We start from the raw sequence: 16,802 nt of genomic DNA, 5'->3' as shown, positions 1-16,802 counted from the left end.
TTTTCTATTTTAATATGTTGTATTAGTTTATGTAATGTGAAGTTATTTCAACAATGTATATTCTACCTCATGACTTGAATGTCATTATAAGACATAATTTTGTAAATTTGGTTTTCATAAAATGAGTTTTTATATTATGAATAAATTAATATATTGTTATACTTTTTGTTTTTATAGATTTGGTTTTTTGAAATTCTTTCATATTATAGTGACATATTATTGACAATGCTATAACAAACCAATTTAGAGTGTTTATAGTTTTAAACTTTAATATCAAGTTTCAATATTTTAGAAATGTTTTAAAATAAATTATTTAATTATTATTATATTATATAAAATTATAAAATTCAAAAAAGTATGAAATTGAATTTAAATATTCAAATTTTGACCCGTTACTTAGTAAAAACAATTACTTCAATATATATTATTTTTAAAGAATAATATAATAAAACTTGAATATTTTATAGATTGAATCATTTATATTTGTTTTAAAAATTCAACTTATGGTATATCTGGAAATATAACTATTTTTTTATTATAATAAATGATATGATAATTTATTTGTTTCACAAAATTAGACTCATATATAAAAATGAGAGGTGAAGTATAATGATAATTAACAAATTAAAATGTTAAGCTAGACATCAAAGGATTTTATTTGATGAATAATTTAATAAAATAAATTTATATAGTAAGTTAGATGATATCAAATAATTCTTTAGAATATTCTCTTTAAGATTTTTGGAAACAATAAATCCAGACTATACAAATAATATAAAACTTAATCTATAACATATTTGTAACCAGCTTATTAAAATTATATAGTATACAAGAAAATGTTGTGTGCTTACGTTTTATTATATAGGGGATTAGTGCATATTCTTGTTAGACTATATATGAGCAAATATGTAATGACCACATTATACCAATTATTTTAGAAATATGTTTAAATAATGGATAATTGAAGACTAATTTGGCAATTCAAATCTACAAAATCTCAAATCCTCTAATTAGTGTACTGAAAATATGTTTTAAATTATAAATATTTTTGTCAACGACAGATTATAGAACTAGATTGGCAAAGTCATTATACAAACCATTTTAAACTTAAACAATTTGTAGGTTTTACTTATTAACAAGTATAATCTATGTGTTTTTCTTCTTTGTTTGATCTAAATCTGTTGCAATATTGAGTTTTGGCTTTCATTTTATCCACTCAAATGAATTTTGAAATTTGGTGTAAGAAAAATAACATTTCTGTTGATTATTTCTACTTCCACTTACGGCAATGTTTTTCTCATCGAATAAACAATCAAATAATAAATTAATTATTTCTATTAATATACAATAGTTTGCAAAACAATCATTTTGAACTTCTTCACATAAATTGCAATAGTTTTGCTTAAACTTTGCACACTATTTCCTAACTTCTGCATAATATTTTCATTCTCTAAGTAACTCAATATATTTGCATGAATCAAAACCCAAACAAGTGTGCATACAAAGTACAAATGTCTACTTTTGGCTAAAGTTATACATATATATTTATTATGAATATTATATTTAAATAAAGTTTACTATAATATATCATTCTTACTGGGAAATAATTTTACCATCCCAATTAATATTCAAAGAATAATTTGCAAATTATATAAAATAGATAAATGTTAAAAAGAGTTAAAAGGAAAAAATTAAAAGAATTTTTTTTTTTTGAACACTTAGGAGGGTGTATTCAACTTGACATTTTAAGTGATTTGTGTGCAAATTACAAATCATATGTTATTCAATCATGGATTTTAAAAAGTCTATTAAAATCCACTGTTTTTACACTAAATTTTATTAAGTATTTTTATCATTAAACAATTTTGTACTTAAGACAATTTGTGAGCTTTTTTTTTCCTTCTTCAACAAAGAAAGATGGATTTTCGTTTGTTTTTTAAATTTAAAAATATTATTGAATATCAACTGTATAAATTACTGTTGTTTATGATTTTTAATAGTATATGAAAACTTTTTTCTTTTTGGGTATAAAAAATATGTTTTTTTTTTTGTATATAGAAAGCATGTTTTGAAATTTGGCTTAGGGCACTAACATTGGTTGGTGAAACCAGACAAGAAAACAAAACAAAAATTACCTGACACCTACATAATGAGAAGTCTCTCTTGGTATTTAATTAATGATTTAATTTTAAAAAAAAATAAAAAAATACTAATACTAATCGGGATATCCATTTTTGTTTTTTTCAAGTCTATCTTTAAGGACAATAAGTCTATCTTTTGCATTTTCTATTTTAGGAAACATGATTCGGTCAGGTCCAACGTCCAAGGCTTTCTTAGCCCACGCCGAAGTCACCTCCGGCACACGAATTACACTAGAAGAATCAGCCGCCTTCACCGCACGGATACAATGCAAAGCCTCACTAACGCTACCGGGTCCATGCTCCAAATCTACAACAACTACATTGTAGCGTGCCAAGACCCCGATCCCAGCCACTGTGGGAGACGCCGAGAAGAGAAGCATCTTGTGGAGTTGCTTCACGTGGCTTAAGCTGGACTTAAGAGAGCGTGATGGGGTTAAGGTAGCTACAAGTTTCGGAAATACTCTAGGCTAGACTTAGGAATCAGAGGAAGCGAAAAGTTGGATAGAGCCATATGGGTTTTATATTTGTGTGTTAGTGTTAGGCTTATTATATATATACACAACGAATCTGATTAAATGTTGTTCTGGTACATATTGAATTTACCATTTTGTTCTATCTATATTATTATTTTTGAAATATATTTTGTGTTATTCCTTTGAAGTTTTGATTATTTAATTTGTTTTATTTACAATATTAATCCCTAACTATTTTCCTAAAATAACAATTTCTGGAAACTCATTTAATGGAACTATTTTAATCGAACAAATTTATTTACACTTATTGTCATAATAAGCTTGACACCATCTATACTTTCTGATGTTTCCAAACACAACTCTACGCATTAAATTTTTAATCCCATAAAAATCTCCAAACCTATTTTAATAGATTTTTAGAGACTGTATGATCTCTTAAATTTAAATGACACTGCTGAGTTTGAGTAACAAATGATTACAATCGCAATAATTATTATAACATTAATAAAGTTCATAAAAACGAGAACCCAACTTTTAGAAACTCAATAATCAAGTATATTTAACTTTATCATCATGAAAAACATTTAATATAGTATATACCGTGTTAAGAAACTGAATATTATTCTGCGATAATGTTATCAACTCAAATAGGAAAAGACTAAAATCTCTCTTTTATTGCTACGGATCGTAAACTTCTTGCACATCAAGCATTTTCCATGTATAAATATCAACTTCACAAACGAAACACAACACACAACCAAAACCACTAATATGACGGTTTTGAAACACGGGTTAAACCACTAATATGATTGTTTGTTGTTATATAGCGGGACATGTTATTAACATGACGATTTTAATTAACATTAGTATAAATATAAAATATTATTAATTCGATTTTGAAACACGGGTTAAATCTTCATTTAATTATTTGGTCAATACCACTAATATAAGAATATTAGACATATTAAATCAGAGTAATTTAACTAAAATTTTGTAAAACAATTCAATCATTGATAAAATTTTGATTTAATCCGATAATAGCTTATACATTACATAGTTATATATTTATTTCCCCTATTATTATTCTAATAATTGACAATCCAAACAAAATTATTATTTAATTAAACAAAACAAACAAAATATAAAAACAAAAGAATTAAAATATTATTATTTTAAAAAAAAAATGTTCCGCGGTGTACCGCGGATTAAAATCTAGTTTGTATACATATTATATATATATATATTCTCTGTCTTTTCGATCTAATTTATTATTAAATGGAATCTACACAAATGCATGCAGACATTTCACATAGGGGTTATAACTTATAACATTAATTTTATTTTATTTTTGTTTCAGGAAAAAGAAAACATGTTTCGTTTTACAAAACTATATGACAATATATACACAATTTAAGTAACATTGTCACATGCGAACATAAATTTCGACATGCCACATATCGCTTCATATGGTTATTTTTTACTTTTGAACTGTTCAGCTAATTTTATGCATCTGTGACTGTGTATTATTCTCAACGTATATATTTATTTTAAAATATCTCAACGTATATATTTATTTTACCCCAATAAGAATAATATTTCATATTTCGTGACTTGTGATAAATAATCTTTGAGGCTAAAAGTTACTGTATTGATGATTAAGGAAAGGAAACAGGCAAAAACTTACGTGACAGTTTTCTTTTTGACTTGTGGTACGCATTTTTTTTTGTTTTAGTCTATAATCTAAGGGAAAATTAGAAAAATGAGCTTTTTAAAAAACTTTGTCCATCTATACTTTTTTTAAAAGAGTTTGGTTAAATAGGTTTTAGGATGTAATTAAAAGTCAATAATATCCTAAATTATATATTCAGATTAAATTTGTATATCAATTACAAATTCAGATTTAATTTGTAGATTTTAAATAAATCAAATTAGGAAACTATCAATTTTATTGGGATATTAGGCGTTTATGAAAAATATTAAAAAATTTGGGTAGGCAAAAAAATAGAAGAAAACGAAACCCTTAACTTTTCACCGTCGTCTCTCTCCTCCATCTTTAATCTTACCGCCGTCTCTCTCCATCTTCTCCTTAGCCAGCAGCGTCTCTCTCCATCGTCACCATCTTCCGCCGTCTCTCCATCGTCACCGTATTCCGTCGTGTCTCTCCATCACCATCCTCCGCCGTCTCCTCTTCTTCACCGTCTTCACCATCTCACCACATCTCCATCTTCACCATTGATCCATTTCTCCATGAATTAGGTATGTAGATTTCTGGATTTTTTTTCATGTTGATTGTTATGTTGGGTTCGTTTCTTGAGATTATGTCAATTTGTTCACTCCATTTCAACCCAGATTTCAACCCAATTTTTTCTTATTCGATTTCAATTTTTGCATGTTGATTATTATGATTTCGTGATTAAAAGAGATGTTTCTTGCCCACTCGTAGATTAAGTTCATGTACAAACCTGAACTAACACATGCCCAAATCGCAACATTTAGTTTCGTCGCTCTGTTTTTTTTTCTTATTTTCTATGTACAAATCATGTGTTTTTAAAACCAGAGTGTTTTTATGATGGCTTCTTCCATTCGTATGCGCATGAATTGGAAGTTATTAGGCTTCGTTGTATATAATGGTTGTTCTAGAGCTGAATATTAGTATTGGAGTTAATAAATTTTATGATTTTGGATCTTGAAATCTTAGTTTGGAAGGTGGTTACCATTCCTGCGGTTGATGTTCATGTTAGAATCTTACATCAAAGTTAGTAGCTTTTTTCTTAGGCTTGGATCCTCCTACTATTGTAGTATGTAGTTGTGTATGCGTAGAAGAAACTGAAACAAGTGTATATCTTATATGAAAGTTATCATTTTCTAAGATTAAACTAAGATCCTTAAGTCTAATTTTGTTTAATTCTCAATTTGTTAGTGTATTTTTGTCTTTAAAAGATTAATAATCAGAGTTTTCTTGTTCTTAAATCATACTTTTAGTAATCTTTAGTATTTAATTTTCTAATATCTTTGTTGATTTTTGTTATGATTTATTTCAGTTGTGGCTAATTCATGCTAACTCATCTTTTATTTTATTCGGCAGAGATGGAAATTAGTTATCCTAAGCGACTTATGGCATCTAAATTAAATCGCTCAAATTGTGATTGTGGAGTTTATGCCCTGAAGTATATTGAGTGTCACATACGTAATCTACCATTTGATTTGATTGACGATGAAAACACCAAGTTTGCTCGTTTGAAGTTGGCAGTCGGTCTTTGGATAGCAGAAGTATACTTCTGAGTTTGTAGACCTTGGCTAATTTTTTAGTGTCTTTACACTTTTATTTTTCATTAGTTATATCGCTTTTATTTTTATTGATATTCTAATGAATTTTGTGTTTATAATGGTTGATCAGTACATAAGGTCTGATTTATTTTTAAATTCATGAATCACAACGTAGATACTCATGTGTTTTGAAATTTCTTGATGGTGTTATCTTTGAAACAAACAAACAACACAAAGGGTCTTAAGCAGTTCAGAAATTCATTGATGGTGAAGTCTGAAGTAGTCTGGTGAAGTCTGCAGACAAGTCTGGTGAAGTCTGGAAAAGTCTGCTGAAATTTGTAGACAAGTCTGGAGAAGTCTGGAGAGGTCTGGTGAAGTCTGTAGACAAGTCTGGAGAAGTTTGGAGTAACGTAGATTTGCATCATAAACAGTTAAGTGGAATTTTTCTGGAATGTTGAATAGATGGTAAACAACCGATCATGATATCATAATTTATGTCGAATGTCAATTTTTCCTGTTTTTGTCTTTCTTCTAAATAATTTAAAATACACATTCTAAAATATATTAGAACATATCTAAAAAATAAATACAGAATCGTAACCATAAATTACGATTATTCAAAAAATATTCACTTTCCTTATTTAGTTTATTTTGTTTCTATTTCTAGAGTATTCTAAGTTTTACAGATTATAAATTATAAAATGATTATGATATATCTTCTACTTCTTTTATTATACAGGGTAAAACGTAGAAAATATATTCTGAATTGATGTAGAATGAAGAAAATGTAGAATACATATTCTTAATTTGGTAGAACATACAAAATTCAGTTTCTGAAGTTTTTAGAACAAATTTTCTGTCTAAACTTCGTACAACATGTACAAACTGTAGAATGAATAATCTAAACGTTTCACAACTTGAAAAAAATTATAGAAAGTCTTTTCTGAACAATTTAGACCAGAAATCATCAATTTACAAACTGATTTTTGACACTCAAACCATTTTTTTTTCAAAACTTTTTTTTTGCACAGTTGTATTCTAACATGAGTTTACTGTTTGTTTTTTAGTTTAAACTCCTAAAAACTTCACTATATCTATTAGTAGGGGCATTTTCGTCACAATTGACAATCTTCAAAAAAAGGTGTAGATGGCCAAATGTTTGGAAAAAGCTCCTTTTTTCTAATTTTCCCATAATTTAATGTTATAAATGGTCCCCCCCCCTTTCCTTCTGTAATTCTCACATGATGTTAAAAATATGGGATTATTAGATTTACAAATAATACTAATAAATAATAAACATCTTAAAAATGACAACCTACACTAAAACGGAAACATGTCCTATATCCCCCATAACAATGGCCAGGGCCGGCGTAAGAATCGCAAAAATGGTTAAAGTCCCAGTTCATTTTTGAAAAATGGAACTTAATTACATATAAAATGTTTATGAAAATATTTTTTTTGGTCTTAAAATACATGTAATTTTGATATAGTCCCAGTGCAAATGCACTTGTTGCACATGCCTATCACCGGCCCTGACTATGACATCATATTACTTCTACGCAGAACTTAAACTTCGTCCTATGGACCCCCTGGAAACTATTGTAAACCTATAGCCCCGTGGTTTTATAGTTTTCATGTCATTTCCCCCTAATCTGGGTTTCAGCGGTTTTCGAAATTAACCAGATAGAAATCCTCCTAAACCCGGTTTGAAACAAGTTTAAAACCCGAGTAAAAATTACAACCCGATCCGATTGATGTTCTTCTTCTTAAAACGAAGATCCCCAAATGTTGAATGTATAAATCCTAAAAAATCAAATTCTCGTAAATTAAGTTCTGGAAATCATGAGCAATGTTTCTGGAGCTTCGAGTTGTGCATCAAATGTCCAAGAGGGAGGACGAGGTAAAGTTGTTGGTGTGCCTAAGAGATGTTGGATTGGAGAAGTGATCGTGGCCAAAAATTCGAAATCGGAGACAAATCCATGTCGACGATACTTTCGCTGTGGGTATGCAGCTGCAAAAAAGGTACATATGTGACTATATACCTTTGTGATATGTTGAATTTGTCTCATTGTTGTGATGGTGGTTGATAGCTTATGAATGATGACCGCATCTTCAAGTGGGTCGATGAGGCACTGTTGGATGAGGTAGATTATGTGACTCTTCACACTGTAAAACTACAAATGGAAATGGAGATTGAGAAGAAGATGAAAATGGAGCTTGAGAAAGAGCTATTTGAGAGGGTTGAAGATGCAAAATCAGAATTGAGATCAAGGATGAAAATGATGATAGTTGTGATAGTTTTTGGCTGTATGATCATGTTTGGTCTATTTAAAATAGCAGTATGAGCTACTAACATTAATAAGGTTGAATGATCATGAGAAAGTTGGTTTTATGATCATATTTGGTTGGTTGTATGGTCATGTTTGGTTGGTTGTTATGTATTTTGTGTTTGTAATGGATGAGAGAAAGAGGATCCAAAATAACTGACATTATGGTTCTAAGACACTTACATAGGTTCACCATTAACAGAAGACACCAATAAGGTTCCAAAGTAACAAAAGACATCAATTAGGTTCACCGAGACCAAAATACATCAATAAGGTTCCATCACAATAAGACCATTCATACAAAAACAGACCAGTCCTCCTTGTGATTCTCTTTCATAGCATTGTCATAAGGGAATTTAATTAGTTCTACCACATTGGATTTAAAACTTTCCAATTCTACCACAATCCAAAATCCCTTTTCCATTATACCACAAATGGCATTGGAAATGTCGAATATACCCTCCTGTATATGATGAGCACAAAACTGAACAAATAGTTAGATTGTACGATGTCTGACTTAGCATTTATTGTGATACTATAATTGAATTGATATTTATTGTGGTAAAAAAAAGAAACGCTGGTCAAAAGAAAAGAGATCTGTATATACAATAATAACATAAATGAGAGCATTAATTGAGTGTGTAGATAATATCAATTTATGGTAGACAAGTCAAATTCCCGATAGACAAATTACTTTTGATAAATTTATAGAGAAGATATTAATTTGTTAGACAAGTTATCAAGTTCGATGGACAAGTTCATTGTGATGGACAAGTTCCAATTTTTTGGATAAGTTGTTATTGACTAATATGTATACAAGTTCCTGCTTGTTTGAGTCGGTAGACAAGTTGATCTGTTTTTTGGTAGACAAGTTGGTTTGTTGTTTATGGACAATTTTCACTTGATTACACTTAAATACAAAGTTTTATTATGGCTTGTGTTGTACTAGTTTGAAATATAATTATATAGTAAAGGTGGACAAGTTGGATCCAGGTCAATCGGAATTGGTCCACCAGCTTTAGTTTACTGGATCTGGTCCATCAGAACTTGTCCACCAAAGGGTGCATCACACAGCTTCAACATAAGAATATGAAAATATATAGGACAATTAATGAATAAAAATAGTTCGTTGATTTAATTTGAAATTGGAAAGAACATAAAAAGACAAAAGACAGGACAAGAAATAATATAAAACAAATAAAAGGGAAAAGAACTCAGAAGGGTTATGTTCGTCTTTATACTTGTAACTTGTGGTATTGCTTGAAAGAAGTAAACAATGTGGTAAAAATCATAAGATAAGTTTTGGAATGTGGTAGATTTATTAAAAAACTCTTGTCATAATTCCTTCTACTCATACTCCTACTCCTCCTTGTACTTCTACCATTAGTTCTTTTGAGTCAAAGTCCCTTGAGAAGGTTCACCTTGAGTAGCCTACAGGTAAAACCAACAACTTGTGTTAAACCATAATTCGACCCAACACAAATCAAACCATAATCCGAATCATAACCATAACATAATACTAACTTGCGTTGCATTTTGCTTCTGGTGGAACCTACGGTTATGGTCAGCTGCACCACAAATCCCACAGTGCATGATCCTTTTCTTCTCTTTTGGTTTCTTCTTGGTAGGCGATTTATTAACCCCCTTCTTCATCTTCTTGTCTGCCTTAGTGTTGTTATCCTCCTTAGAAGGTGGTGCATGCACATCATTACCTCCGGTGGAAGGCCAAAAGCGTGGACCTCTTTGTGGAATCAAGCCGTCTTGGTAATTCTGCTGCCATTTAGCAGTTCTGAACCATTGGCACACATAATCTTCAGGTTCCAGTGTTTTCGTAAGAATAACTCCATATGCATGTTCACAGGAAATTCCACAGATTTGATACTTCATGCAGGTACACCTCATTGTTCTTAAAGAAACTATATACTTGTCATAACCCAGCTGGACTTCATACATCCCATTGGTGGTAGGACTCACAAAGCACTCAGAATTTTTCTCATGTTCTTTAGCAAGGAACCGTTTGACATAAGGAGTACAGATGCCTAACACAGAAATGAAAAAAATGTTAATCGATAATAATGATTCATATGCATACCACATATAGTAATTAAAATACTAACCTTTGTGATCATGAGAGATGGCATACCATTTAGCAATCCTCACCATGGCAAGCTTTCTAACCATCTCTAACATAGCCACAAATGGCTTTTCTCTTGCCTTGTTGATGGTATTGTTGAAGGACTCTATGGAGTTATTCTCAACATCTTCACAGTAATTTCCAAGCTTGTGGAAGGCCTTGCACCAAGTCTTCGGTTTTGTCTTCAGAACATCTTCATACACCTTTGAGTCGTATTCGTGTATCCTCTCCAAGTTCTGTTCATACTCTGTGGTATTGTAGCTCCAAGCCAGATCTCAGAGGTGTTTTTTTTTTTTTTTGAATCTAATATTAAATTATATTTAAAATAAAAATAAACGTTTTACAATGCTTGTGTTTACTCTTTCTTAAACATTAGAACAAAACCAAAAATTAGTATAATCTCGCTGCAAAACCAAGCTTAAAGCCTTGTCCCCCTCCTTCCATAGTACTCAATCTATTACAAACATTTTTGTCTATTAGTTTCACCAGCTTCTCTACCATTGAAGGTTGTTCCCCATGACGTCTATCGTTTCTCTCTCTCCAAACAGAGTGTATTGTGTTTTGGAAAGTGTATCCCAACAAAAACCTTGTTGTTTTATCCAACTTGTTGCCAACGATCAAGGAGATGATCTCCTCCCAGCAGAAGGTGAAATTGTCAGAGAGGAGCCCATGGACTAGTGCCTCCCAGACCTGTTTTAAAAATGGACATAGGAAAAATAGGTGTTCTCTTGTCTCCATCGGATGTTTGCAGAACACACAGCTGGTGTTGACAATGACCTTTCCAATTTTTCATTCTCTCCCCTGTTGTGAGTCTGTTCTTCACCGCCAGCCATGTAACAAAAGCATATTTAGGAGTTACATGTTGAAACCATATCGCTTCATTTAGGTGTTCTAAGAGGTGTTTCTTCAGAAGTTTTTTGTTAGGATGACTCTTCTTTAGGTTCCCATAAATGTTAACACATTTTCGATGCTCCACCTTTGGTAGCTCCAACTCAACAGCTTTTATCAACCCATGAAACAGAAAAAACATGATTATACTAGAGCTTTATCAAACGAGTTGATTATTTAACATATACAAAACACATACCTTTTGCCAATCGGACATGATAATGTAACCATCTCCATCACCTAAGTCTAGATCAATCTAACCTATTCACAAACCATTGACAGTTATCAGTGTTCTCAACTTGAACAACGCTCCATGCTATTGGATATATAGCATTGCATGCATCTCTGCCTAATGTCGCCAATAACTGCCCTTTATTCTTTTCTTTTAAGAAGCATCCATCAACTCCTATGATTGGTCTACAACTAGCTTTCCATGTTATTTTAAGAACATCAAAACAGACATAAAACCGGTTAAAGACATCCTCACCAGCATCATTCTTCACGGTATCAACATCCACAACAGAACCTGGATTTGATTCCATAATCTCAGCACCATAATCTCGGAGACGTGCAAACTGAGTATCATACTCCGACGAGATCCATCCCAATGCCTTCCTCCTAGCAGCTTGACATTGAGGCCTAGTAATTGATATCTTCCACTTCTCCATAACAATCTTTTCCATCTTCGCATGCATGTAATATTATGATTCTTCCCTAATCTTATCAAGAAATATGATAGCTATCACTGGGACCGTAAACATCTCACACTCTCCATTAGGGATACATATATGTTTATCCTTGTACACCGTAATCCTCCAGAAAGGATCATCACCGAGAGATGCAGCATACACTTGAAACCCACATTTTCCCTTAGCACCAACACATTTAAACCCAATTGCATCTCTATCATACCTGTACTGCTTCAAATTGTAACCTGTTAGCAGTGCATAGTCGGTGACACACTCCTTGAGCGAGATTCCATTGTAGAATTTTTGGCCTTTGTACATAATCCCATCACCACGAATAATGGGTGTTCGCATTCTCACTTGACCATCATCTTCACGACCTTCAGCGTTGTCGTTGGTTTCTGGGTACACATCGTGACGGATCGATTGTTCGTCTTCGGTAAAGTTTTTCGCAAGCATGTCGACAAAAGATTCATCTCGATCTTCAGCCTCTGAATCGTGATCTCTTTCTACAGGAGGATTATCTTCTGAGAGGATTAAATCCATTGTCGAGCGAATGAATAAGAGAAACGAAATGAGAAATCGAATTGGGGGTTTTGTTTTTAGGGTTCTTCGAGAGAGAGATAAATCAATTTGGGGGTTTTGAAACTAGGGTTAAATGAGAGGAAAGATCGATTTGGGGTTTTTGTCTTTGGTTATTACTGGTTTAGTCTTTTAATAGGGTTGTAATCGGATTGAAATTGGGTTTAGCCGGTTAAACGGGATTATTAGTTGGTCGAGCAAATAATAAACCAACAGTAAACCGTATTAACCCACGCTCATGGGCGAATAGATGATATCTAATACTTTAGAGGAGAAATGGCATGAAAACTACAAAATTGCGGGGATATAGGTTTACAATAGTTTCCAGGAGGATCCATAGGACGAGGTTTAAGTTCTGCGTAAAAGTAATTTGATGTCATAGTTATGAGGGGGAAATAGGACGTGTTTCCACACTAAAACACTAATCTAATTTGATGGCAGCAGAGTTGGAGAGAGAGAGAGGTCCCCCTTTACCTCAGTTGTTATAACTTATAAGAGAGAGAGGTCCCCTTACCTCCCAAATACATTTCCTTTCCTCGTAATAATAGACCAAATTTTGTTACATTTTTGTAAAAGAAGTTGTGAGAAGATTAATAAAGGTTTCACAAAAACAGGAAAAAAAAGTACCTCTGAAACTCTTTTTTTGTTTTTTTTCTTTCTCTATCAGATTTTCATTTATTAAAGACACACTACGTATAATCAATCAATGTTTTCAAATTTGGTCGACCTTATAATAATCTGATAATATCTTCGAGTTTTAGATTGTACTGTATTTGGGTAAATATTGGACCAATATACTTATTTTAACAAAATTATGGTGGGAAAATGAACGAGAATTTAAAAAAAAAAATGGTTGAAGAGCGAAGATCTGCGCCGTAGGGTTTCTAAAAAAAATTGGGGAAGGTAAGATTCACTTATTGTGAAAAAGGTAAGATTCAGAACCCTTGTCCTCTTCACACTTTACTTAAATCTAAAATTCCCGATTAAATCTAAAAGTTAAATTCCATTTTACATCTAAAAAAACTCAAGTTAAATCAAGAACATTTTACTTGTATTTGTGTTCTTGAATGAATGAAAACAAAGGGTTTGACAAAAACAAAAATTCTATTTTAAATCAGTATGCTTTGCCTTTTTACTTTACTTTCATCTTAATCTAAAAAACTCCTAATATAATTTTTTTTTTGAAATGTGATTTGACATTTTATTTAAAGAAAAAACCTAAAAAAAAATTAGAAATGTGTATTAAAAATTATATTTAGAAATCTCAAGTTAGGCCATCTGCATTGGCAGAACAGTTTGGGTGTTCTTAGCCCAATAAAATGAAAAATATATTGAAAAGTGCCAATAGAACATGTTTTTGGATCTTCAATTGGAACAGATTTTGGCCCAGTTCTATTACGACGTGGCAGTCCGCTATTGGTTGATTTTTTTTTGCAAAGGAGAAATTTTTTCATTTTTCCTTCTGTTCGAAATCGCATCTAGGTTTTCGAAGTTTCTCTCCAAAACGGCGAAAGCTTCGTGGTCACCATCTTCGCCGACTAAGGTTTGTATTCCGGCCATTAAAACACCAAAATCGAGAGCTCTTCCATGTAGAAATTGATCTTTACATAGATTTTCCGATAAATCTGTTAAAATTCTCTTCTTTTGTCGATTCATATGTCCGGTGATTTGAAGGCAATATAGACAAGGTAGACCCGTCGTTTCCTCTGTTAGTCAATGTTTCTTCGATGTTTCATTGATTTAGGGTTAAATTGAAATCTGTGAATTAGGTTTGGGTTTAGTAACATGGTATAGGGTTTCGTCTCATCTGTCAATTAAAGGTTTTGATTAATCAATATAGGTTTTTGAGTGAGCTTCCAGGATGTATGACTGAATTCCGAGTGTTGTATGTTGTATTTGAAATCAACCTTAACACTGATGAACATTAATCGATTTTGCTTTGTTTCTGAGGCTTGTAGGTGAGATTAACCAGGGAAAATTAAATCGGATAACCATCAACAAACCTGCATTTTCTCGAAACTAAAAGGTAAGTCACAGTCACTATATGTAATGCAAGGTTGGTTTCCTGATTTGAGTGGTGTTGTGGTTTGTGTAGTAGTGTATAAGTGTTTATTCACAGATTTTATTTGATTGTAGTGGCTTGTTAAGTGTTGTTTGTTGTTTGATTGTGTAATGAGTTTCTCAGAATTGTTTTGTGATGGTCTCGGATGTTTGATTGGTTTATGTCTTGTATAATATAATTGAGTTGTTGTGAATTTAGTGTCACTTAGTTTTGCTTTCTATGTCTCAGTATCTAACTTGATATCATCTGGTCATGTTCTCGTATAAGTGGTTATTCACGGATAAGTTTTGATTGTAGTCTTGCTTTTTATGTTTGAGTTGTCTTAAAACTTTAAAACTAATTTCTATGAAAGCTTTGAAACTTTTAAAACTTTTAAAACTGAATAATATGAATGCTTTAACAAAACTAGTTGAGTAGGTAATGAATAATATGAATGTCTTGGTTTACATAACAAAACTTTTAAAACTGAATAATATGAATGTCTTGGTTTACATATAAAAAACACTCAATGACCTTTATTTACGTCTGATTTGACTGAAGTAGGTAATGGTTATTTAGAATTAAAAGTCTCTAACAACACCAAACTTTTGATTTAATGATCTTCTTAACTTCTCTATATTACATCCGACCCAAATACTCAATCTCTCATATCTTTTACTTCTCTTCTATCATCTATCTTATTTGCTTCTTTCTTAACCAATCTCTAATAACTTTCCAATAATATCTCTGCCTCAGCTTCTTCCTTGTTTAAATCTGATTGCTATGAAATCAAACAATACCATTAACAGTCAATCTCAATCCTACTTTAGCCTTCTTAACTTCCCATATGACAGCTTTGCTCCCAATGCAAACATTGGTTCCTCTCAAATCCCTGCTTTTAGTTCACAAACTAGTTCACAGCCGAGTCAAGCTCCTAGTCAATCAGAAGAGACAGCAGAACAGCGTAGGAAGAGAAGGATATGGTCCACACAAGATGACTTAGTCTTAATAAGCGGTTGGTTAAACACATCGAAGGATGCAATAGTTGGGATTGGCCAAAAGGCAGGGTCCTTTTGGATCCGTATAGGAGACTATTATGCATCAAGTAGTCATTTACTTGGTGGTGCTGAGCCAAGGCACCCTGACCATTGTAGACAAAGATGGCAAAAAATCAGTAAGGAAGTGAGCAGGTTCTGTGGAGCTTTTGCAGAGGCAGAGAGTGAGAAAGCTAGTGGCATGAACGATTTAGATATTCTGCAGAATGCTCACCAAATCTACACTAACTTGTACAAGAAGAAGTTTGGTTTGGAGTATGCTTGGAATGTGCTACGCTATGAACAGAAATGGGTAAACCTGGAGGCTATGAACCCCACTCCAAAGACAACCAGCTCTAACAAAAGAAAAGCTGATGATGCTGCACCATCTACAGGTTCTATCGTTGGTGAGCACGAGAGCAGGCCTCCGGGCATAAAGGCAATGAAAAAATTAAGGAACAAAGGTAAAGAGAAGGCTGCACCATCTGCAGAGTTTAGTCATATGTGGGAGATAAAACAGAAAGATTGGAGAGCATGAAAGAACTCCAAAAGATGTCCATTCTTGAAACTCTCATTGCCAAAAAAGAAACTCTAGACGAAGATGAAAAAGCTCTAAAGAAGAAGCTAATGGCTGAACTTTTTTTAACTTAACTATGTTTGTTTTAACTATGTTTTAACTATGTTTGTTTTAACTATGTTTGTCTTAGTGTGTTTATGAATCAGATATGTGACATTGTTCAACTTGTTCTCTTATGTTTTTAATGAATCTCGGGTGTTTGGTTACAAACTTGTTTTTGTTTTCATTGTTATATATTAGTTGGAAACTTATATATGTGTTTTCCGTTTCAGGTTGAAGAAGACATGGGACTTGACTCTATATACGATTATGGAATAAACAGCCCATTAGACTATAGTTCCGAAGAGGAGGCTGAGACCTGTTACTATTCTCCGCAACCATCAACTGAGATTGGATATACAAGTCTGTGGAGCCGCGAAGCTGAACCACTACCTGATTATGAGACACAACTGATCCAGCTCAAGGACCAACTGATCCAGCTCAAGGACCAACTGATCCAGCTCAAGGACCATCAAAACCATTCAGATCAGAGGTTGGTGAACCTGGAGCGGCTTGTTACTGAGGCACGAGAGAAGAGACCATTGTTTCAAACGACTATGGAATTGGTAGTTGTTGTTTGTTTGGTATGATGGTTATGGTAGTGGTACTTCTC

At 32.4% G+C, this 16,802-nt stretch overlaps 2 protein-coding genes across 2 annotated transcripts; both read left to right on the top strand.

The window, feature by feature from the left end:
- LOC104720428 (uncharacterized protein At4g04775-like) lies at window positions 7,724–8,226 on the top strand. Its single transcript, XM_010438331.1, has 2 exons — window positions 7,724–7,903; window positions 7,972–8,226. The coding sequence occupies exons 1-2, from the start codon at window positions 7,724–7,726 to the stop codon at window positions 8,224–8,226; spliced, it is 435 nt and encodes a 144-aa protein (XP_010436633.1).
- On the top strand, window positions 15,323–16,111 carry LOC104720427 (glutathione S-transferase T3-like). Its single transcript, XM_010438329.1, has one exon. The coding sequence runs from the start codon at window positions 15,323–15,325 to the stop codon at window positions 16,109–16,111; it is 789 nt and encodes a 262-aa protein (XP_010436631.1).

This window comes from Camelina sativa, chromosome 10 (assembly GCF_000633955.1).
Source record: "Camelina sativa cultivar DH55 chromosome 10, Cs, whole genome shotgun sequence".
NCBI lineage: Eukaryota > Viridiplantae > Streptophyta > Magnoliopsida > Brassicales > Brassicaceae > Camelina > Camelina sativa.
Note: the sequence above shows the minus strand (reverse complement) of the source record. Positions and strands in the feature narration are given on the sequence as shown.

Bases quoted from the DNA above. Each gene is read 5' to 3' on its own strand.
- LOC104720428 (XM_010438331.1), top strand. From the start codon at position 7,724: ATGAGCAATGTTTCTGGAGCTTCGAGTTGTGCATCAAATGTCCAAGAG. The intron at 7,904-7,971 runs GTACATATGTGA...GGTGGTTGATAG, and splicing joins GGTATGCAGCTGCAAAAAAG to CTTATGAATGATGACCGCAT.
- LOC104720427 (XM_010438329.1), top strand. From the start codon at position 15,323: ATGAAATCAAACAATACCATTAACAGTCAATCTCAATCCTACTTTAGC.